General features: G+C 56.5%; 4 protein-coding genes across 5 annotated transcripts; 3 read left to right on the top strand and 1 right to left on the bottom strand.

Annotated features, from left to right (window-relative positions):
• Nucleotides 1-338: 338 nt before the first annotated feature.
• G6PC1 (glucose-6-phosphatase catalytic subunit 1) lies at nucleotides 339-2,814 on the top strand. The gene is made up of 5 exons (XM_067311925.1): nucleotides 339-770; nucleotides 964-1,073; nucleotides 1,496-1,604; nucleotides 1,793-1,908; nucleotides 2,031-2,814. Exons 1-5 carry the CDS (start codon nucleotides 541-543, stop codon nucleotides 2,534-2,536), a joined length of 1,071 nt encoding a protein of 356 aa, XP_067168026.1. The 5' UTR covers nucleotides 339-540; the 3' UTR covers nucleotides 2,537-2,814.
• A 1,262-nt stretch (nucleotides 2,815-4,076) lies between these two features.
• Nucleotides 4,077-13,061, bottom strand: LOC106491766 (alanyl-tRNA editing protein Aarsd1-like). Of its 2 annotated transcripts, XM_067311900.1 has the most exons (17): nucleotides 12,963-13,061; nucleotides 12,281-12,394; nucleotides 12,073-12,139; nucleotides 11,579-11,677; nucleotides 11,119-11,208; nucleotides 10,932-10,985; nucleotides 9,912-10,034; nucleotides 9,678-9,837; nucleotides 9,094-9,151; nucleotides 8,565-8,721; nucleotides 8,361-8,477; nucleotides 7,470-7,600; nucleotides 7,226-7,292; nucleotides 6,941-7,032; nucleotides 6,245-6,299; nucleotides 5,655-5,749; nucleotides 4,077-5,483 (listed from the first exon to the last, which is right to left on the bottom strand). In XM_067311900.1, exons 1-17 carry the CDS (start codon nucleotides 12,968-12,970, stop codon nucleotides 5,348-5,350), a joined length of 1,623 nt encoding a protein of 540 aa, XP_067168001.1. In that variant the 5' UTR covers nucleotides 12,971-13,061; the 3' UTR covers nucleotides 4,077-5,347. The 2 variants fall into 2 exon arrangements, with proteins under 2 accessions (XP_067168001.1, XP_067168000.1); XM_067311899.1 differs by lacking the exons at nucleotides 11,119-11,208; nucleotides 11,579-11,677; nucleotides 12,073-12,139; nucleotides 12,281-12,394; nucleotides 12,963-13,061 and adding an exon at nucleotides 10,545-10,730.
• Nucleotides 13,062-13,601: 540 nt separating this feature from the next.
• Nucleotides 13,602-18,413, top strand: RUNDC1 (RUN domain containing 1). Its single transcript, XM_067312146.1, has 5 exons — nucleotides 13,602-13,967; nucleotides 14,787-14,945; nucleotides 15,216-15,414; nucleotides 15,683-15,790; nucleotides 16,524-18,413. The coding sequence occupies exons 1-5, from the start codon at nucleotides 13,626-13,628 to the stop codon at nucleotides 17,387-17,389; spliced, it is 1,674 nt and encodes a 557-aa protein (XP_067168247.1). The 5' UTR covers nucleotides 13,602-13,625; the 3' UTR covers nucleotides 17,390-18,413.
• A 221-nt stretch (nucleotides 18,414-18,634) lies between these two features.
• On the top strand, nucleotides 18,635-20,916 carry RPL27 (ribosomal protein L27). Its single transcript, XM_067311907.1, has 5 exons — nucleotides 18,635-18,734; nucleotides 18,867-18,949; nucleotides 19,033-19,202; nucleotides 19,794-19,904; nucleotides 20,826-20,916. The coding sequence occupies exons 2-5, from the start codon at nucleotides 18,869-18,871 to the stop codon at nucleotides 20,872-20,874; spliced, it is 411 nt and encodes a 136-aa protein (XP_067168008.1). The 5' UTR covers nucleotides 18,635-18,734; nucleotides 18,867-18,868; the 3' UTR covers nucleotides 20,875-20,916.
• The last annotated feature ends 215 nt before the right edge of the window (nucleotides 20,917-21,131 follow it).

Below are 21,131 nucleotides of genomic sequence, written 5' to 3'. Positions count from 1 at the left end.
ACTGCTCGTTTCACTCCTGCGGCTCCGCCACAGCACTGCCAGCCTTTTACCGTTAAATGCCGTAGGGCAGGTCTCTAAATCGATTAACCGCCTTAAGAGGACGTGTGTTCCCAAACAGCGCGCTTCAGCTTCCCCCCCCCCCCCCCCCCGCCCGGAGGGGGACGTGCCGCTCCCGTCTCCAGCTGCAGCTGCTTCGCCCTCCCTGCACGGGAGCAAACGCTGGGGTGGGCTGGGAGCAGCGGGGCTGCTTTGGCGGCGCAGGGACGTGCGATCCGGCGGGGGCGGCGGAGGGTCAAGGGGGCTGCGGGACCCAGCGCCACGCGTTCCCCACCGGCTCCCCCACGCCGTTTTCCCCTTTTACGTAAGTTGTTCCTGACATGTTTGTAACAACCCCCCAGTGATGCACCTTTGGCAAAAGTGGTTCTGGGTCCAAAGATCAGCGCAGGGACGAGTGACCTGCGGCGGCAAACAAGAGCTGCCGGATATAAAACGGCAGCGGCGACGCGGGGGCAGCCGGAGCAGGGCTGCGGGCAGCCGAGGATGGAGGCGGGCATGAACCTGCTGCACGACGCGGGCGTCCGGGCCACGCACCAGCTGCAGGTCCGCTTCCAGGGCTCCCAGGACTGGTTCCTCTTCGTCTCCTTTGTGGCCGACCTCCGCAACACCTTCTTCGTCCTCTTCCCGCTCTGGTTCCACTTCTGCCGGCCCGTGGGCATCCGGCTCCTCTGGGTGGCCGTCATCGGCGACTGGCTCAACCTCATCTTCAAGTGGTGAGTGGCCCCATCGCGGGGCCGGGGCAGCCGGCGCCTGCTCGACATCAGCCCCGCGCTGCTGCCGGTGCTGGTGGGATGCCCTGCACCACTTGCTGCTGATGCCAGCAGCTGGCTGGGGTGCGCACCGCGTCCGCACCCGTGCCAGTGCCCGTGCCCACTCCGGCAGCCCCGGGTCCTGCCTTCCTTCCAGGCTGCTCTTCGGGGAGAGGCCATACTGGTGGGTGCACGAGACGGACTATTACCACAACTCCTCGGCCCCGCAGATCCAGCAGTTCCCGCTCACCTGCGAGACCGGCCCCGGTAGGAGCCCCCGCAGGGCCGGCGGCGCGCAGGGACCTTGACCCGCGGCACAGCACCAGCGCCTGCCACGCAGCCCCTGGCCTCTCCTGCCCCGGCTGCCCTGGCTGCACTTTGGCCACAGTGCTCGGGGAGCTTTGCACGGGGCAGGGGGGGGCGGCGCGGGCTGCACTCGTGTGCCCTGCGTGCTCAACGCGTGCCGGCAAGGGCAGCCCTGTCCTCTGCCCCGTGGACGGGCTGGGAGCTGGCGGTCGCTCCCGAAGCCCTGGCCCTGCTGCACTGTACCATACTGTGCTGTGCTGCACCATGCTGTGCTGCACCCCCTGGCGACACAGTCCCCCAGGTCCTGGGCACCCCGGCACAGGGCAGCTCGTGGTTTCTGCTCCAAAGGGGGGGGTCTCACCCGGAGCTCTGCTCTTGTGCAGGGAGTCCCTCAGGCCATGCCATGGGCGCCGCCGGCGTGTACTACGTCATGGTGACTGCCCTGCTCTCCATCGCTGCCGGGGAGCAGCAGGCGAAGACGCTCAAGTACTGGTAAGCCATGCACCGAAATCACCTGTGCAGGGCAAAGGGTGCTCTGACAACCGAGGGCACAGTGGGGCCCAGAGCACATGCGTGTTATAGTGGGCACCAGGCAGGGAACCCCGGCTTGGCTGGCCCCGGTGCTGCCGCCGGCCCGTGAGCACTGGCCGCAGCGCTGACGCAGCCGTTGGGTTTTGCAGGGTTTTGTGGACGGTGCTTTGGACGGGCTTCTGGGCCGTGCAGGTCTGCGTCTGCCTGTCCCGCATCTTCATCGCTGCCCACTTCCCGCACCAGGTCATCACGGGGGTCATCTCAGGTGAGCGCGTCCCCAGCTGTGCCACTGTGCCATGCCATGCCACACCGCACCGTGCTGTGCCGCTTGTGCCGCGCCGCCGGCTCCTGGGCGGGTGCTGACAGCCGTATCCCCTCTGCCGCCAGGCATGGCCGTGGCCGAGACCTTCCAGCACGTCCGCTCCATCTATAGCGCCAGCCTGCGCTGGTACCTGGCCGTCACCGCCTTCCTGCTGGGCTTCGCCCTGGGGCTGTACGCACTGCTGCGGGCGCTGGGGGTGGACCTGCTGTGGACGCTGGCCAAGGCGCAGCGGTGGTGTGCCCGCCCCGAGTGGGTCCACCTGGACACCACCCCCTTCGCCAGCCTGCTCAGGAACCTGGGGGCACTGTGCGGGCTGGGGCTGGCCCTGCACGCCCGCGCGCCTGCCCCTGCCACCCGCGGCCCCCCGCCGCTGCCCTTCCGCCTGGGCTGCGCCACCGCCTCCCTCCTCGTCCTGCACCTCTTCGACGCCTTCAAGCCACCGGCCCACGCGCAGCTGCTCTTCTACCTCCTCTCCTTCTGCAAGAGCGCAGCCGTGCCCCTGGCCACTGTCGGCCTCGTCCCCTACTGCCTCTCACGGCTCCTGGCCCCCAGGGGCAAGAAGGACGTCTAGGGCGGGCGGCCCCGCAGGTAACACCGCTGCCGCGCCGGGCAGGGGCGCCCCAACCGCTGCTTTCTGCCCCAAAATCCACTCGGACTGAACCCGCGGACGCTCCCCCCGGCGCACGCGGGGCCGCGGATGAGGCAGCTCCCCAGCGGAGGGGCACGTGCTGGCTTGGGGGGGGCAGCGTTTGGAGATGGAGCCCCAGCTTGCACAAGCTGGGCCAGCCCTGAGGCTCGACCGCCCCCACGGTCCTCCGCGTGCCACCACTCACTGCCATGCAACGTAGCACGGGGTATGCACATGCATGTTTTATATATATATGTGTGTGTGTATGTATATATATATATATATATATATATATACATATACATATATAAAGTGTGTGTGTATATAGATACATATATACATACGGGTGTATCTGTACTCATGGCTATTTTATTAAAGCCAACAGTGTATTTAGTCTGTGAGTTGGGGTGTCCTGATGGCTGGCGAGCCGGGATGGGGGCTGATTGCCGGGAGCAGCGTGCCACCCCACAAGGGCTGTGGCAGGGAGGCAGACGTCTCTGCCGGGGGCTGCGCATCTGTCCCCTGGCAGCGCTGGGGCGGCAGCGCCGGGTTCCCCAGCTCCTCCCTGCCTGTCACCCTCAGGTGCTGCTGGAGGGGACATGCTGGGGTGTCCATGGTGGTGCGGCTCTGCATTTGCTCCCCGAGTGTTTCCCCACTCACCCCCATGGTCCCGGCTGGCGAAGGGTTTTGCCCAGCAGGCGTTAGTGCTTGTTAGCTGCCAGGAGCCCCTGCATTCTCTGGGAGCTCAGCAAATGCCTCCCAGGCTCTGGGCTGGTCCCTGTGTCACCACAGCCTGGAAAATGCAGCATGGAGGAAACAGAAAGCCCTGAAGCCTATGTGGAAGTGCGCAGATCTGTCCTGGCCCAAGTCCAGCCGTGCCATGCAGGGCAGGGAGCAAAGCTGCTTTAGCACAGGTTTTCCCAGGCTCCCAGGTGCGCTGTGTGCAGACGGAGGACACGCGCGTGTCCCATGCCATTAGGGCAGCGAGCGCAGCTTTGGGACCAGCCAGCTCCTCTGGGGCTGGGCTGAGCCGCAGTGACATGGAGCCAAACTCCTTGGGGCAGCCAGCTCGGCTCAGCCCGGCCCTGTCCTGCCTGCCCACAACAGGAGCTGCTGGCCAACAAACCCTTGACCTTTAGCCTAATCCTGCTGTTCACAAACAGCTCAATAACTGGCAAAGGAGATGTTTTGCTCTTTTCTGAATGACAGCTGCAAGCAGCTATGGGAGAAACGGTATGTGTGGTGGTTGTTGCTATCCTGTAGGTTTATGATAGAGGTTTCCTCCTCTTCCTTTAATTTCTGTTTATTACCAACACTTAGACTAAACCTGTCATGCCAGTTCTGTTGGGGGGGGGGGGGGGGGAACCTACCTGCCATGTGCTTTTTCACACTGTGCCTCCATACCATCCCTTTTGTTTCTGCAGCCAAGCTTGTAACAGCTTCCAGGAATCATCCTGGCAGAAAAGGCAAACTGAAAAAACACTGTGGAGTAGTTTTTTTATTAATCCCAAGGGCTTCTTCTGCATAGATGTTGCTTACTGTGTAGAAGAGTAAGAGTAACTATTGCAGAGGTGGGAGCAAAGCCACCACTTGGGAGTAGAGAATGGTACAGTAAGCTCAAGCTTATGGCAGCAGAAGTGAAGGAAATGTTTAGGCACACACCTACAAGAAATGCCCCATGTACAGCTGCCTGCAAAACAAAGCACTGGAAAGCTGCTTCTATCTGCATTTAATTGTCATGCACAGAGTTAGCACGTATGTGTTAATGTGGTTCTGCCAGGGCCACCTACAAATGAATGAAATTTGCAAGAATGTACTGCAGTAGGACTTTAAGACGTAAGCATGAAGTCAGGGTTACCTGACAACTGCTTGCATCAGCTTCATAGCTGGGTCAATAGCTGGCTGCCGAAGGGAACTGTGGAGTCCAGAGGGCAGCAGGCTGCATATTAACCAGCAGTGAGGGGTGCTAGCAAAAGCATTAACACAAACATGTTCAGTCCTCCAGCATTTGCAGAGATTTCTAAGTAAACAGGAAAAAAAAGTCTGTTCAAAAAAACATGGTGACTTGTTACGTGCAGAACTGGTGCTACTTCCCTTCCTTGCTGACAGGTTTAGCTGCAGCATCTTGTCATCTTGCCTCCCAGTTTCATCTCTGAGGAAGTGACAATAGGCAGCCATAACAGGTGAACAGCTTAGTCTGGTCTTTTAAGGGGGATGTCTAGATTTCAGCAACCCTCTAATTCCTGCCATTCATTCCTTCTTCTCCCTACAAAATTTCAGCAGCAAAAGCTTGATTCGTTTTCTCTGCAGCTGTTGGTGAATATCATATTTAACCCTCTGCTTCTTCCCAGTATTCTGATTTTTTAAATGCATCCAGCTTATTATGAATAAATATGCTCATAAAGTAATTACTCCTCAGCAGCTTGTATGAAGTAAAAGCCACAGTGCACTGCAAACAGGAGGGACCCTCTCCTGGTTTGTAGGAAGCCCACCAAATGATTATATAGTGACTTCTTTTAATCACTTAAGAATATTACTACTCGTCTGGGGAAATGAAAGAAACCTTGCAGCATCATGGGCCAGAGAAAATAGTGGATGGCAGATCCCCCCCTCCCCAGCTTTCCATGACCACCATATCTGCTCACACAGAGCGTATGCCCAACAGCTGTTATTTTTATGTCTTCATTCTCCGGGAGGAAAGTTGGTGGAGATTACGCAGAGCAGGGAAGACAGCCGTACTTTGAGAATTGCTTCTTACACTTCAGGGCTTTGACGGCTGATGAATTCCTGGAGCAGTGCTTGCACTTCTCCTCGCTGACTCATCTTGGTTGCCTTGCCCTGAAAGCGGCCTCGCTTCCCAGCGCCTTTGCCTCCCAGCAGCTCTGCCACCCTGCAGTAACAACAGCGTATGCTTGATGCCCTCACTTGCAGAGAAGAGGGTGGCCTTCCCTAACCTGCTCCAGAGAGCAAACAAGGATCCATGCCCTAATTATACTGCTCAGCTGCTTGTTTGCTACATTAGAATTCTTACTAATTTTAAAGAAGTCACAGAACTTGTTACCTGGGACCTAAATTCTCAACTGCTTCAACAGGCCCAGCGAGAAGAAAGAGTCCTGCTTCTTTTTCATCTCCCACAGTCAGGAACAGCAGGGTTTCCTGTGGACAGAGACATGGGCCTTGCTCCAGACCAGCCAGTGTCCTCCTTGTCCGGAAGGAGGACAGAGACTCTGACAAGTCCCATCCAGACATGTAAACAAGTTACAGGCCAGTGCTTGCTACTGAGGCAGAGACTCAGTTTGAAGAAACTAAAAGGGAGTGGGGCTGGGGGCTTTTGAACCTGTTATGCTGAATCACATGTTATGGGGGACAGAACAGGGACTGGGGTATCCTAAATTAAAACAGCTGATGTGGTTCTGTACTGCTCTTCGGCAGACAGTCTTTTCTACAGTGCTCTGAATTTTCACTGTTGTATTTGTTGGCCGTTGAAGATTTCCTGCCTACTGAGGCTGCTGGGGTTGATAACCTTGTGTAACTTTTGGAAGGAAAGACCTCACGGCTGTTGTACAAACAGAAACCTGGCCAGCCCCTGCCTGTGCTACAACGTGGATGAAGAAGTTCCTGGCGTCAGGTTAGTCTTTATCAGTAACTCACCTCTGTCCCAATCTCATTAGCGATGATGTTCATAAATTCAGAGTCACCCTCTTTCCTGTATGGATAAAAAGTCACTTCAGGGAAAGGCAAAAATCCCACCTAGAGCCCCAAATATCAATCACAAACCAAAGACAGTGACTACCCAAGCTTGTTTTTTGTTAGTTTTCTATTTTGTTTGTTTTTCTTAAGAGTAAAATTTCCCACTGGCTTCTTCTGCCATCAGAGAAGTTGCAAGCTAAAATCTGTGCGAGCAGTCTATGCTCAGGCCTGGGGTTTCAGCCTCTTGTTGTTAGGAGGGAGATTAATTTTTTCTATATATCTAAATCCTTGTTGTACATTCCTATGGACATATATGGAAATTACTTAAGTCTTTATTTTTAACAGATGGAGCTCTTCAGTTTTATTGGAAAATATCAAGGTTAGAGAAAGATCAGATAGACACAATTATTTCTTTGCTATAAAACCAATAGAATTCAGTGACTGAATTACTAACTTATTTCTTTAATTACACAACCTTCCTACACCGCAGGTAGCTTAATATTCTATTTACCTTGTTTATATTCTTCCCTGAGGAATATTTGACTTCTAAGCAATAATTGTCATAAACAAGCTTGAACAGGTGTCAGAGAGATGCAACTGCCATAAAACATGAAAGATACCATGGCCTCTTACTCTTTACTCTGAACTCCCCCATACCTGTGTAACACAAACAGCTCACTTTGAACAGGTTTGCTTTTGAAGTCCCGGGCTATCAAGACAGCAATGTCTCTAAGCAGGTTCAAGTTATTCTGGAAGAAAAGCAAATAAGCTGTATTGCAGATGGAGAAGTCAGTGTGAGGACTGAGCCGTGTTCCCAGAGATGGGAGCAGTTTTTGTAGTATTCAAAAAACTGATGCCTAAAATTCTGTTCTCAGTTGTCATGACTAACGCTCAGGCCAACAGGACCCAGCCATAATCTGCTTTTCTCAGCCATCCTCATACCTTCTGAAGCAGTTTCACAGAACTCTGCAACCTCTTCACAGCCTCTACGTGCTCACCTGGTCCATTTCTGAAACAACAGGGAGAATTTGGATTGCTACTCTGAAGGACAAAGAAAGGATTTATTAAAGGAGCAAAAGCAGATAATGTATCATTAGAAACATTGGGTAGATGTAGCCTTAGGCTCGTGCAATATTTGTCAGAAGGAACAACAAAGATGAAAGAAGGAAAGTGGAAAGGATATTACTTGAGCAGTGAGGTTAGAGCCTTCTCAGTGCTGTGACTTTGTTCGATTGACTTCAGCACTCTATTTCCTGCCAGGAAAACCAGGTTCGTTTTGTTCTTTTTCCCCTTTTCTGTGCCAAGGAGTTTAATAACCTTAAAAAGAAAAACACCCTGGTCAGAAAAGGAGAACAGTATTTTGCTTATACTCAGAGAGGTGGACAGTTCCTACTAGACTATGCCTTGTTGTGAATAGACTCTCTGCCAATGAAATTAAACTCATTAAAATCTGCTGTCAGGTGTACACAAAAAAAAAGACGGTGATAAGGTGGAATTAATTCAATTTGCTGGACGTAGGACAAATTGTCTCTGCTGGGATACAGACTCTGATTCCTCACGCAATAGCATCCAGGTATGGGATCTGAAAGGAAGACCCATTTGACCCACTACACTGTTTCCCCAAATGACTGAAAAGACAGAAGCACTTAAAGGCAGCTCTAGAACCTTATCTCTGTCTCCCTGCACAGAGGTTTTCTCAATCACAACAAATCCTCATGAAATGTCAGAGCTTTAAGCAAGGGAACAAATGGCTAGTAACGTGGCAACACACCATCATACTAGCACTGTACCTCACACCTTCCATAAAAACATCAGCAGTTCAGAAAATATCATTGCTACAGGCAAGAACCAAGTTCTGTTACAAAGAACCAAGGCAGCGTGTTTCCAGGACTGACTGGACAGAGACTGCAGAGCTGTGTATGGCCCTGCTGAGCCTCACTCAGCACAGGGCTTCCTCCCCACCACTTTATCACCTAGGACAATTTCCGTCAGATGCTAGATCTCAGGGATTTTTGCTGTGCTAGATCTGAACATGTGCAGTCACGCTCCGGAACGTAACTCAGCTGCAGCCCCCTACCTGCAGGTCACTCAGGTTAGAGACATGAGTCCCACAGCACATGTTGGAGTCTATGCCTTCGATGCTTACAACTCGCACTGGCCCTGTGTGGTCATCTGGCAAACCTCGGCTTCTCACCTAGCAAAACGAGGAGCATGGCAAACAAGATGACATCCGTGCTGCAGTTATTTTGCTCCCACATCAATTCCCTCCCCCATTACTCACTGTTTCAACTTCAGGGTCATCTGCAGCCAGTTCCCTCACTGTCACGGGTACCCTCTCCCGGATTTTCTCATTCACGCTCCTCTCCAGGGCCTCTATTTGCTCTGCAGTCATTGAGGGGGTGTCCAGCTCAATGACACTTCGCTGGCGGCCCAGCTCCCTGCACAGATGAAGAACATCTGCCACTGTAGCTAAGAGCAGCTGGAAGAGCAGCCTCCCTCTGGGCGGCACCATGTGCCATGCAAGAGGAACTGTTGGGAATGTGGTGACTGAAACAAAACATACTTCCTTGCTCTCCCTGTACAAAGCGCCAGATGCATACTAAAAATTTGGAGAGGGAAAAGACAGAGCAAACACTTTGCACAGCTTCTCTCCAGTTCAGTCACTTCTTCCAGGCCCTCTGTGATCAAGTGGAATGTCCAAGAGTAAACTGCTCTATGGATTTATTGGTGTTCATCTCCTCATGGTGCAGCACAGTGGCACACACCAAACAAGCTAAGACTGGGGTTAAAAGGGGCCTTTCCCTGCTCACCATGAAGTTGTCTTGAATCCAAACATCAGATCTGCAATGGCAGTAATGAGATGCTGCCCTGGAAGAGAAGTGCAAGCAACAGCCTTGAGTTCCATTGGACGCAAGGAAAGAGATTTTCAGTCAAAGTATATTTTTACTGCTGACAATCTCCTAGACATTTGCAAACAAGCCCATGCATATGCTCAGAGCCATGGGGCTTATGCTACTGCTTAAAAGCAGACAGAAAAGCCAGCAAATGCCTCACGGGCCTTGGGCACCCGAGAGGGCCATGGCGCACTCTGAAGCCTTCAGAGCAGTCTGCGCATTTCCTTCCAAACCTGCTCAAAGTCAATTTGTTTACAAGCCAAGGAGGAGCTTGCCAGGGAGGTGCTGCCTTTCTGAGTGGTCCCAGGGCCAGGCTGTGTGTAGAGAGCTGTCAGGCTGCGCATCCCCAGCCCAAGTTGGGGCACAAGCAGGCACCAACTGGACCCCCCCAGGGCCCGGGGTGAGGCAAGGCCAGGCTGCCCCGGGCCCGGGCTTCGCGGTGCCGCCACCCCGCAACGGGGTGCTGGCGGCAGCCTCTCGGTCGGGCCGGGGGCCGGTACCTGAGTGCTGCTGCATGTGGTCGAAACGCCGCTCCCAGTCCAGCGAGAGCAGCACCTGGGCGCCCGGCTCCAGCGCCGTCCGCACGAAGTGCACGGCCTCGGCGCCGCGGCGGGTCACGCGCAGCACCGGCACGTCGCCGATGAGGCCGCGGTCGTCGGGCTGCGGGCAGGGAGGAGTCAGCGCCGCCGCCGCGGCCCGGCCCGCCGCCCCGCCGCCCCGCGGCCCGGCCCTACCTGCCCGCCGCCCTCGGGGAAGAGGATCGTGTCCTCCAGCACCACCTGGAAGCCGCGCACCGGCTCCCCGCCGCCCTCGGGCCGCAGCTCCGCCGCGCCGCACGACACCACCCTGGTGGCGAACTGCAACACAGAGACGGCGGCGCCGTGAGGGCCGCGCCCGCCGCCGCGCCCGCCGCGCTCGCCGCGCCCGCCGCTACCTGCCGGGCCCAGCTGTCCCGCTGGCACTGGAACACCATGGCGGCGGCGGCACCACGACGGCGAGACACAGGGGACACGCGCCGCGACGGCGAGCCGCAGGGGACACGGGCCTGGCGGCTGGGACGGCGACGGCGAGCGAGAGGGGACACGCGCCTAGCGTTCGCGGGCGCCCTGTCGCCAGTGGGCGGGGCCTGCGAGGTGACGTGCGCCGCGCGCCACCGCCCGCGCGCCGCCCCCGGGAGCGCGCGCGCCCGGCCCGGCCCGGCCCGGCCCGGCCCGGGGCTCCGTCCGCCCGGCGGCGGCAGGCGGCGCGGCCGGCGCGCTCCCTGCCGTCCCGGCGGCGGGCCCGGTGCGGCGTGTCCCGAGGGGGCGGCTCTCCCGCGCGTCCGGCGCAGCGGCGGCTCCAGCAGGCAGCAGACAGCGGCAGCTCACGTTTATTGACCGTCCCCCCGCGTAACCGGCCCGAGCAGAGCGGACAGCTCCGCCGCCGTGCCGCGGGCTCCGCTGGGCCGAGGCGCCGAGACCACTCGCAGCCCAGGCCTGTCGGTGCATGCTCCGGTGCACGGGGGAGACCCTCTGCCGGCTGCGCTGTCCGGGAGCTGGGCCTCAGAGCTCGTCCTGGAGGGAGAGAGGAGCCAGCTGGGGGCGAGGGGGCCGGGGAGGCGTGGGGGGCGCCTGTCCCTGCTCCTCGCTCTGGGGCTGCGCTGCCCCAGGAAAGCAGCTGGAGCTGCTGCAGGCTGGCCCTGGGCGAGCGAGGCCAGAGGCAGGAGCTGCTGTAGCTTTTTTCCTGGGGGGAAGTGGCCCATTAGCTCTACTCACGTCAAGATCGTCCATCGCAGGGGGGGGGCCTTTGTCCGTGACCTTTTGTAGGAGCTGGGTGGGAAACAAACAGTCGTGGCAACGCTGAGCACCCAGTTTCTCCCGCCACCCGCCCCGAGCACCCACCCCACATGGCACCCGGGGACCCGGAGGCCACGGCGCTCCCAGGCCCTGCCAGCCAGCTCACCTCCGCATACTGCTCCACCATGGCCCTCTCCACCTCCTCATCTCCCTCCCAGTCTCGCCAGTTGTCGAAGTCCACGGAGAGCCAGGCTGGCTGCAGGCAGAGAGAGGATCCCCTCAGGGAGCAGACGGTGCTGAGCCAGACCCTGCGAGGGCAGATCCTCATGGCCGGAGAGGACTGCTCCGTGGGGCGAGCACAGGCCATTCCAGCCCCAAGGCGTGGGGACTGGCCAGGAATGGGAATATGCGTCCCTTCAGCTACCTGACCCTGCTTGTGGCGAGGGAAAGGCCCAGCTCTGTGAGAGCTCTGCATTGGGGTGCCAGCATGGGGACCTCAGTGCCAGCCTGGGGGCAGGTTTGGTCCCTTAGGAGCTGGGAAGCACTGTGTGGGTGCAGTGCATGTGCTGAGGCTGCACTGGGGAGATGGCTCCAAGGTGGGGTCCTGGCTGCTGGGCGCCACGCACCTTAATGTTCTCCTTGGTAATGCGTGGCCAGGCCACTTTCTCCTTCCACTTCCTTATGAAGCACGTGATGGAGCGGTCGGAGCGCTTCTCCTGTGAGTCCTGCGAGAGATCAGGGTGTCACCTGAACATCTGCTCAGCTCCACTCTCTAATCAATGTGCACAGGTTTAAAATTCAGCCATGTTCAAGCTCTGGGACACAGAAGGCCATGGAGAAGGGATGTTTTTGGCCCAAGGCTGTACTAGGAGTGACAGACCCAAGATCAGGGCTTTCCGGCTTGTGCTCACCCCACTCAGCCACCCATCGCCTCTGGGGAAATGGGCAGCACTGCTTGGCGGCATTCACCAGCACTGGAAACCTCTGCAGCGTCAGCAGCACCCTGCCTCCCCGGGACAGTTCAGCTCTGAGCAGTGCTGTTCAGGACTGCACAGGTTGTGTTAATTTTTTAGCCTGACGTGGGTTGTCAGGGAACGGTTTGCTGAGGGACAGGCCTCACCTTGGAGTTCACCCTGGCATACAGGTTGATCTCATTGTAGAATTCCACTCCGTCTGCATTTTTGCAACTGCCAAAATACAATAACACAACCTGCCTTAGGACAAGGCTGGGGCCACGCATGACCTGCTCCGGTGGGGTCCTCCCTGCCCTGCAGGGCGCTCGGAGCTCAGCGCCGTGCCCTGGGCTCCGCGGGGCAGTGGCAGCTCACCTGAACACCAGCCGCTGCTCCTCGATGACGACTTTAACGTCCTGGCTGTCCTCTACGCAGAACTCGAGGAAGACGTACCGCGGGCGGTCGTACCACAGCGTCTTTGCGGGTTGCCTTGGAAAACATGAGATCAGCGAGTGTTTCCATGTCTTTGCTCCATCGGCACGCCGCAGGGACTGGGCGGGAGGCACGGGGCGGCGTTTTGGGGTAGCTAAGGTACCTTGGGTACCCTGTACGGGCCAAACACCCGGCCTGGCGACTGCAAGCAGCGAGAGGGAGAGGAAGGGTGCGTGCTGCGGGGCGGCTGCGAGCCGCCTCGTGCTCCCCGGCAGCACGTGTGCCGCAGCCGGCAGCCAGCGCGGTGCAGCGGGCGGCTCGCCCTTGCTCCGCCGGCACCAGCGCGTCCCCGGACCCTCGGCACCCGCCCAAGCCTCCCCCGCCGGAGCGGCCGGGCAGGGCCCACAGCCGGGCAGCCGCCCCGCCGGGGCCACCGATGCCCCACGGCGGACGGTGCTCGGCACAGGGGTGTCGCGGGGCCCAGGCTCCCCGGGACACGGATAACCGGGCGGGGGGCGCGGGGCGTCGCTGCGGGGCCTCCCTCTCCCGCACCGGGGGCCCCGCTCCAGGCGGTCCGGGGGTCCCGGGGGGCTGCTCGGCCCCGGCCCCGGCCGGCCGCACTCACCGCGCCATGTCGCTGCTCGCCCCGCCCCGCCCGCGCTATTTCGGGCCGGGGGCGCGGCCCGGCCACCGGCCGGGGCGCGGCCCGGCCACCGGCCAGAGCGCCGCCCCGGGCCCCCCCGCCGTGAGCGGCGCCCCTGAGCCGGGACGCGGGCCGGGGCCCTGTCGCCCTCCCGGTGCCGCTGGGCCGCCGCCGCCGCCGCGGGGCCCCGGCGGCTCCCCGGGGGCGCGGGGGGCCCCGGTGCCCCGGGGGGGCTGCGCGCCGCCGCGCCGCGGGGAGGCGCTGTGGTGCCGCGGTGCCCCGGGGATCTGCGCGCCGCCGCGCCGCGGGGAGGCGCTGTGGTGCCGCGGTGCCCCGGGGATCTGCGCGCCGCCGCGCCGCGGGGAGGCGCTGTGGTGCCGCGGTGCCCCGGGGATCTGCGCGCCGCCGCGCCGCGGGGAGGCGCTGTGGTGCCGCGGTGCCCCGGGGATCTGCGCGCCGCCGCGCCGCGGGGAGGCGCTGTGGTGCCGCGGTGCCCCGGGGATCTGCGCGCCGCCGCGCCGCGGGGGGCGCTGTGGTGCTGCTGCTGGGGGGGGGGGCGGTGCTGTGGCCCCGCCCCGCGTCCCGCCCCGCCCCGCCCCGCGGCGGCAAGATGGCGGCGGTGCGGCGGCGCCGGTAGCGGCGGCTATGGAGGCGGAGGGTGGCCCGCTGGGCCCGGGGGAGCGCTGGGCGCCGGTGGGCGCCGTGTCGGCGGCGGCGGCGGAAGAGGAGGCGGAGGAGGAGGAAGAGGCGGTGGAGGAGGCGGCGGCGGGCGGGTCGCCGCGGTCGGTTCCGCGGCTGCGGGCGGAGCGGCGGCGGCTGCACGGGGCGCTGCTGGCGCTGGCCTCGCACTTTGCCCAGGTGCAGTTCCGGCTGCGGCAGGTGGCGCGGGCCGGGCCCGCCGAGCAGCAGCGCCTGCTCCGCGACCTCGAGGACTTCGCCTTCCGCGGCTGCCCCGCGCCGCTGGCGCACGGCCTCGGCGACGCCCCGGTGAGTGCGGCCGCGACCGGCGCCCGCGGGCTGCCCGGCGCCCCCCGGCCCGGGGCGCGCTCCCGCTCCTCGCGGCCTCTCTGGGGGCCCGGTGCCCGCAGAACGGTGGCGCTCGCTTAAGCGAAAGAAAGCACGGTTATGTTTCAAACAGCGTAATTCGGTGCCTTTCCCTCCCATGCTTTCTGCCTGCAGGGGCTGGTAAGTGCTTTCGACCTGCCTAACTCTCCCGTAGCTGTAACGGTGATGCTCTTTGCAGTTGTGCTATGTGGTGGGAAAGTCTGGTGGCTGAAGCAAGGAGGGGTCGTTGTGGCCGCTTCTCCCCACGACGCTGCTGGAGCTCACTGGGTGGCAGGGCAGGCAGTGGGCTCCAGGAGCAGGGTTTGGAGGCAGGTCTGTGTGATGTCCTGTTGTATATGCGTGCAGGTCTCCAACTGCTTGGAGCCAGCTCTTGGGGGCATGCGTTTAAACCTTGCTTTTTGTGTTACTGCTTCACTCTGAAATGTAGTAGTATCTCAGAAGCTCCTTGAAACATGACCGTAATTTTGCTGCCTAGACCAGTGCTTCCTGGATTTCGGCTTTGTGGGATGGCACAATGGGTACAGGAGGTCCAAAGACACCCTTCCCTTGTAAGATGAAGTGATGTGACTGGTACCTCTAGAGCCTTGATGTATAAGCAAATCTTTTTGTCAGGAATAACACACAGTGTTTGCTAGTTAAGTGCATGAGCTGAAGCAAACAGTCCTTATACCATGATCCTGTCCTCTAGGCTTGCCTATGATGGTAAATGTTCACTCTTATTTGCCAAAAACTTTGTTTCAGAGTGAGCGAGAGAAGCAGGAACGAATTGAGGCCCAGAAGGAAAAGCAGAGAGAGCTGATCCTGCAGCTAAAGACACAGCTGGATGACCTGGAGACATTTGCTTACCAAGAGGGCAGCTATGATTCTCTGCCACAGTCTGTGGTTATGGAAAGACAGCGGGTGAGGCCCCCTATGTCCTTCTGCTGGTGTCCTTTCTTAGCATTCATGAACCTCTTATAGACTGTAGGGTTTGGTCCTTATTTCTTGCTGGCAGCTGTAATACAGTATGAGTAGTTAGTCTGCGTGCATAAACCTGACCCACATCATCTGTCACAAATTTCTATGTGCAACAAAGGTTGGCCTGTTTGCAAAATATGAATGGGTAAAGGAGTATTTTGGAGCTCATGGGCCACATGATGAGATTGTGCTGCTCACTGTAGTGTTTTGCAGATGATTATAGATGAATTAATAAAGAAGCTGGACATGGACTTGAATGAAGATATTGCAACACTCTCTCCAGAGGAGCTGCGACAGCGTGTGGATGCTGCCATAGCGCAAATTGTTAATCCAGCCAGGGTGAAGGAGCAGCTGGTGGAACAACTCAAGACACAAATAAGGGATCTTGAAATGTTCATCAATTTCATTCAGGGTCAGTGCTGAGTTATATTTAGACAAACAAATGAAATTGCTTTGTAATTCCCCGACATAGTTATGAGGTGGGAGGTCACAGACATCAGAGGACATGGGAAGGTTTTCTGGGTCATGGGGAAGTACAGATCTCTAAGATGATGGTGAGGAGAACTTGAGACTGACTGGCAAGGTGTAGAGAGGTTTAAGGGAATATTGACCTTAACACTTGGGGTATGCAGTCTACATTCACAGCAGTGTGAAATAATAGTGTGGATTTCTTCTTCTAGATGAAGTTGGAAGCTCTGGTAAGGCAGAAGATGGACACTGTGAATGTTCAGGCAGAAAAGATGGCAGTAGCTCCTACAAACCAAATACACGATCTTCTGGAAATAGAGGTGGGCCCTGCTTGGCTCTGAGCTCTCAGCACTGCTCCTCCTGCCATTCATTTGCTGTTCAGCTAGCATGAACTGGCACCTAGTCACTTTATATTGCTTTGCTTTTTTTTCTGGCTGTTAATTTCTACTCTTTCCTAATCCCTGGATGGATCCAGTGCTCACTGTAATTTGAGACTTTACCTATCATATGAATTTGCTGAGCTAGCAGAATATACTGGAGGAAATGCTACTATACCTTTACCTTTTATAATCTTAGGCATCTGTCTCTAGTCAGAGACAGAATGCTGGGCTGGATGGACTTCAGGTCTTACCCCGTGTGGCCATTCTTTATTTAGTAATGGTCTCAGGAGTAAGAAGAGGATATTGGCCTACTGAGACAAGGAGCTTCTTGAAAGTAGCCAGTGGTCTCCTTCAGCAAAGGCTTTGATTTGATTGCATGTCCCTGCTGGAAAAGCTGGTGTGGGATTTCTTCCCTGTTGTAGGATTTAAGACAGACCTGATTGTTGAGAATGGGCCATGCAATGTTTTGTACTTTGTTTTTTGGTTGGCCTCAGTGCTATGAAACTGGAAAAGGCAGCATCAGTTCTGCTGCCAGAAACTCCTAAGGAGAAGCAGAATCTCTGGTGGAGGAGGAACAGACACTTGTACTCCTTTTGTGTGTATGAACGAGCAGAGATAAGTTGATTCCTTAATGAGAGCTTTTTTTTTTCCCCCCTCTTTTCTAACTAATCAGTGAATCCAGAAGATGCCAGAAAGATGCGAGAAACAGGCCTGCACCTCATGCGTCGTATGCTTGCTGTGCTACAGATATTTGCTGTTAGTCAGTTCGGTTGTGCTACTGGTCAGATTCCTCGCACCCTCTGGCAGAAGGACCAAGCCAACAAGGACTATTCCCCCTTAATTAAGAAACTGGAGTTGTCTGTAGACCGGGTGAGGCAGCTAGCAACGAAACACCAGCAGGAAGATCATGTTATCAGTTACTCCAGCATGCAGGATATTCCCTTAGGAGGGAGAGATGAGCTGACTCTAGCTGTGCGGAAGGAGCTGACCATTGCTTTACGAGACCTGATGGCTCATGGGCTCTATGCCTCCTCTCAAGGAATGAGCCTGGTGTTGGCACCCATTGCATGCTTAATTCCTGCATTCACACCGTCACCGCAGACCATGCATCCCTGGGAACTGTTTGTGAAGTATTACAACACTAAGAACGGACAGGCCTTCGTGGAGTCTCCGGCTCGTAAGCTCTCCCAGTCCTTTGCCTTGCCTGTGACAGGAGGAGTCGCTGTTACCCCCAAACAGAGCCTGCTGACAGCAATTCACACGGTCCTCACTGAGCATGATCCCTTCAAGCGCAGTGCAGACTCTGAACTGAAGGCCCTAGTGTGCATGGCACTAAACGAGCAGCGCTTGGTCTCCTGGGTAAATTTGATCTGCAAATCTGGAGCTCTGGTACAATCTCACTACCAGCCATGGAGCTACATGGCAAACACAGGCTTTGAGAGTGCACTCAACATTCTCAGTCGCCTGAGCAACTTGAAGTTCAACCTCCCAGTTGACCTGGCTGTCCGGCAGCTGAAAAACATCAAAGATGCTTTTTGATCTACAATAAAAATACATCATCCACTTTCCTCAAGTAGGCAGCTGCTGGGCTCAAGAAGCCTGGCTTTTTTTAAAACCAGATTTGGCTCTTTGAAATTAATATTTGCTTTTTGGGTAATCTTACAGTGTCTTGATGCTGGAAATCTGCGTTTTACAAGGCTGCCAATGCAAAAATGCTGGAGGTTGGGGGCTGTACAGCACCTCACCTTGCCCTGTTTCTGCAGCTCTGAATAGCAAAATTGCTTCACTGATCAGCAGATACCCCTAAACATTTAATGTTTTGGGCTGGCTGCCTGGAATGTACCAGAATCCTGTCCAAGGGAGAAGGCCCCTCAGAATACAGTGCAGCTAACTCCTGTGCTGTATCTGCATGATCATTTCTTAAATCTGTGATCTAAATGATGACACTGTGAGACACCTCTCGCAGGAAGAGTAAGGCAATCTGATGGATGCTTGGCTGCAGTGCATTGGCTGCTTAGGCTTGATGGTTTGCCTGGGAGTGAGTGATTTGCTTTTCCCAATGTGAATGTACAAGAAAATTGGGGGCAAATTCTGCTGAGCCACAGGTGCCTGTGAATGTGTACCTTCTAAACTAGTGGCTCCGGAAGTCCACAGGAATGGTGATGTTCTCCAGGCTGCCAGGTGATGGGACTGACATTCAGGTTGCTTTGTGCAAGAATCCCAGAGCTCCTTTTTGAAGCTTGTGTGCAAACATCAGGGTACCAGTAGCCTGGTGTTTTACAGCAGGCGTGTTAATTGCTTTAGCAAATGTATGTGTGGGACGAATCCTTTTCCAGTTACTATGTTTTAATTTGTGTTAGATACTGGCCTTTGGTGCTGCAAGTACGCTAGCTCACTCGGCTCTGTAATATTTATAATCAGTTTCAGGATTTTAATTTATCTGTGATTCCTGGTGGTACAGGCGGACTTCCTCTGTGCTTTGTGTAACAGCAGAGCTTTCTGCTGAGGGCGAACTGTATCGTTGCAACGAAATCGAAATGAAATCGAGACAGCTGCTCGCCTACCCTTGGAGTGCGATAACTCCCCTCCCTCGCGGCGGGCTTCCTCGCGGCAGGCCCCCCCGCGGGGCCGGGCCGCCCCTCGGTCTCGGCGCCGGGGGTGCGGCGGGGCCGGGCGGGAGGTGCCGGGGCCCGGGCGGGGGGGGGGGGGGGGGGGCGGGCGGGCGGTACTGCAGCCCGTTGCCAGGCAACGGTTGGGGAGGTCGGCCCCCGCATGCGCGGTTCGCTCTCCGCCAGGGAAGCGGAAGTGACGTGAGAGGTGAAAGGTTGCCGGGGCAGGGGGCCCTTCCTTTTCCTGCCTAGGCGCCATCGGCGGCGGAGCCTCGGTGAGTGGCGGCGGAGCATCCGCCGCCATCGGCGGGGGCGGCGGGCCGGGGGCGGCCGGGGGGCGCGCGGCGGGCCGGTCCGGACCCGGTCCTGTCCTGTCCTGTCCTGACTGCGGCGTGCTGTCTCCGCAGAGATGGGGAAGTTCATGAAGCCGGGGAAGGTGGTGCTGGTGCTGGCCGGCCGCTACTCGGGGCGTAAGGCCGTCATCGTGAAGGTGAGTGCGGGCCGGGCGCCGCGGGGCAGCCCGGGGCGGCTCCTGGCCGAGCGGCGGCCCGTGACCGTCGCGCTGTGTTGCAGAACATTGACGACGGCACCTCGGACCGGCCCTACAGCCACGCGCTGGTGGCCGGCATCGACCGCTACCCGCGCAAGGTGACCGCCGCTATGGGCAAGAAGAAGATCGCCAAGAGGTCCAAGATCAAGTCGTTCGTGAAGGTGTACAACTACAACCACCTGATGCCCACCAGGTGAGCGCAGTCACGGGAGAGCTGCCAGCGGGGCGGGCACCTGAGCTGCTGGTGCCGCCCCTAAAGAATGAATGTGGGGCGCACGTTCTGCAAAAACCTGGTTTTGTTCGGTGGTGGTAGGCTTGAGGGATGGCAAAACGGGAGTGAAGTATTCATGCACTTCAAGTGGTTAATGCAGCCGGCTTTTACTGCAGCCACATTTGCTTTCCATTGACTTGATCATGGAACCTCAGCAGGTGAACTACTGAAACAGTTGTGAGAACTTGATGGTTGTAACAGAGCTGTCATGACCCAGTAAGCTTGCTTTTTCCTTTTTACTTGCAGCTTCTGCTGTTACGTGCTGCTAAGTACAAAATGCGGGACACTTGCTTGTCTTCTGTCAAGAATGCACCTTTTTCCTTTATATACTGAATTAAATGTTTCTGGATGCTTCAGTGGTCTGGTGCTTTCCTGAAATAGGAAAATTTGAAATGCTGTAGTTTCTTAATCTGGCACTAGTTTGTGCATTTGACAGGCTTCAGTTGTTCATTGTGTTCTTGTCCTTACACCAGATGCCTTGATTGTTTCCAACCTTGCTACTCTCTTCCCCAGGTATTCTGTTGATATCCCTCTGGACAAAACAGTTGTCAACAAAGATGTGTTCAGGGACCCTGCACTAAAACGCAAAGCAAGGCGTGAAGCAAAGGTGAAATTTGAGGAAAGGTGAGTTGTCAGCTTGTCTTTTCAGTGGCAACAGTGCTCATTCCTTGCTTTAGGACTCGTGATCCTGGTTGAATTCCAGGGTGGACACCTCTGTCCCAACTTCCCTGAGTACATTTTGTTGGGTATCTGAGTTCTTTGTACATCTTGCACTTGTTTACACAACTGTCCCCTCAAGAAACTAGACCCTGTGGGCTGAAAGGCTGTGCGTTTCACTGAGATTGGGGTGCTTTATAACAGCAGTGCACTTGTGTAGGCATCTATGCCTATGCTGCAGCCTCATGGGGCTCTTCAGGTGCCAGATGATTTCTTGCCATCTTATTGCCTTGAATTCATTGGGTATCTGTCGCTGGCTTTAGTGCAATGGGACAGCACTGATGCTTTGCCCAGAAGTGTTTGTGGTTAATGTCTTTGCTCCTCAGCAGTCAGTTTGGAAACTCCTTCAGTAAAAGGAGCTGTGCCACCCCAGCAAAAAGCAGGGCTCCGCTGCTGACAGCGCAGGAGTGCTCTGTGCAGGGAGCTGCATGTTTTAAAGCACATATGCACTGAACATCTCTGCCCGTAAACGTAGGCTGTTTTTTCTCAGTGCAGCTTCTGATGGGTGTGCTCCTAATAAAAATGCATATGAAACTGCAGTATGCTTTTGTACTATTTCTTGGTGTGGAATCTCCTGTAGTTTGGGTGTCCTTCATGTGAAGGCTTGGTGAGAAAATCTGGAAGCTGCTATTAACTGCCACTGGGCCTTTCACCGGTGGTTTAACTGTCAAATGGGGATGAAGAGATGAGGTGAACTACTTCTGGGTAATCGGAGCACTGATTATGCCTGTGTGGGAGGATATGGATGGATAAGTGAATGTTTTGGGCTGTTCCCTTTTTGCCTGTTGGTATAGAGTGTCCTCTAATGCTCATACTCCTCTTTTTCAGATACAAGACTGGCAAGAATAAGTGGTTCTTCCAGAAGCTACGATTCTAAACTTGTATCAAGGCTGCATCAATAAATGTTTACTAAAAAACATTTTGTTGCTTGTATAAAAAACATTGCTAGGCATTTTTCTTGGTGATAAAGACTTTCTTGCTTTGTGTTTCCTTCAATTAGCTGCAAAGCAATTGCAGTCCAGGCAGGTTTAAAAGAATTTCATGGAGCATTATATGACCTGAAATAGGGGTGGAACATGTCTCTCTGGGACTGTCCTAAGGCTTTCACTGCTTTGCAGAGGAGCAAGAGACAAT

The sequence above is a fragment of the Apteryx mantelli genome, chromosome 28, assembly GCF_036417845.1.
Source record: "Apteryx mantelli isolate bAptMan1 chromosome 28, bAptMan1.hap1, whole genome shotgun sequence".
Lineage (NCBI taxonomy): Eukaryota > Metazoa > Chordata > Aves > Apterygiformes > Apterygidae > Apteryx > Apteryx mantelli.
The sequence above is the reverse complement of the archived record's forward strand: the minus strand, read 5'-3'. Positions and strand labels throughout refer to the sequence as shown.

Excerpts from the sequence above, each read along its gene's own strand:
- G6PC1 (XM_067311925.1), top strand. The coding sequence starts at position 541 with ATGGAGGCGGGCATGAACCTGCTGCACGACGCGGGCGTCCGGGCCACG. Across the intron at positions 1,074-1,495 it reads CACCTGCGAGACCGGCCCCG|GGAGTCCCTCAGGCCATGCC; the intron begins GTAGGAGCCCCC and ends GCTCTTGTGCAG. Across the intron at positions 1,909-2,030 it reads CATCACGGGGGTCATCTCAG|GCATGGCCGTGGCCGAGACC; the intron begins GTGAGCGCGTCC and ends CTCTGCCGCCAG.
- LOC106491766 (XM_067311900.1), bottom strand. Across the intron at positions 11,678-12,072 it reads ATGCCAGGGTGAACTCCAAG|GACTCACAGGAGAAGCGCTC; the intron begins GTGAGGCCTGTC and ends GATCTCTCGCAG. Across the intron at positions 8,722-9,093 it reads GGATTCAAGACAACTTCATG|GGAGCTGGGCCGCCAGCGAA; the intron begins GTGAGCAGGGAA and ends TCATCTGTGCAG.
- RUNDC1 (XM_067312146.1), top strand. The coding sequence starts at position 13,626 with ATGGAGGCGGAGGGTGGCCCGCTGGGCCCGGGGGAGCGCTGGGCGCCG. Across the intron at positions 13,968-14,786 it reads ACGGCCTCGGCGACGCCCCG|AGTGAGCGAGAGAAGCAGGA; the intron begins GTGAGTGCGGCC and ends ACTTTGTTTCAG. Across the intron at positions 15,415-15,682 it reads GTTCATCAATTTCATTCAGG|ATGAAGTTGGAAGCTCTGGT; the intron begins GTCAGTGCTGAG and ends TTCTTCTTCTAG.
- RPL27 (XM_067311907.1), top strand. The coding sequence starts at position 18,869 with ATGGGGAAGTTCATGAAGCCGGGGAAGGTGGTGCTGGTGCTGGCCGGC. Across the intron at positions 19,203-19,793 it reads AACCACCTGATGCCCACCAG|GTATTCTGTTGATATCCCTC; the intron begins GTGAGCGCAGTC and ends TCTCTTCCCCAG. Across the intron at positions 19,905-20,825 it reads AAGGTGAAATTTGAGGAAAG|ATACAAGACTGGCAAGAATA; the intron begins GTGAGTTGTCAG and ends CCTCTTTTTCAG.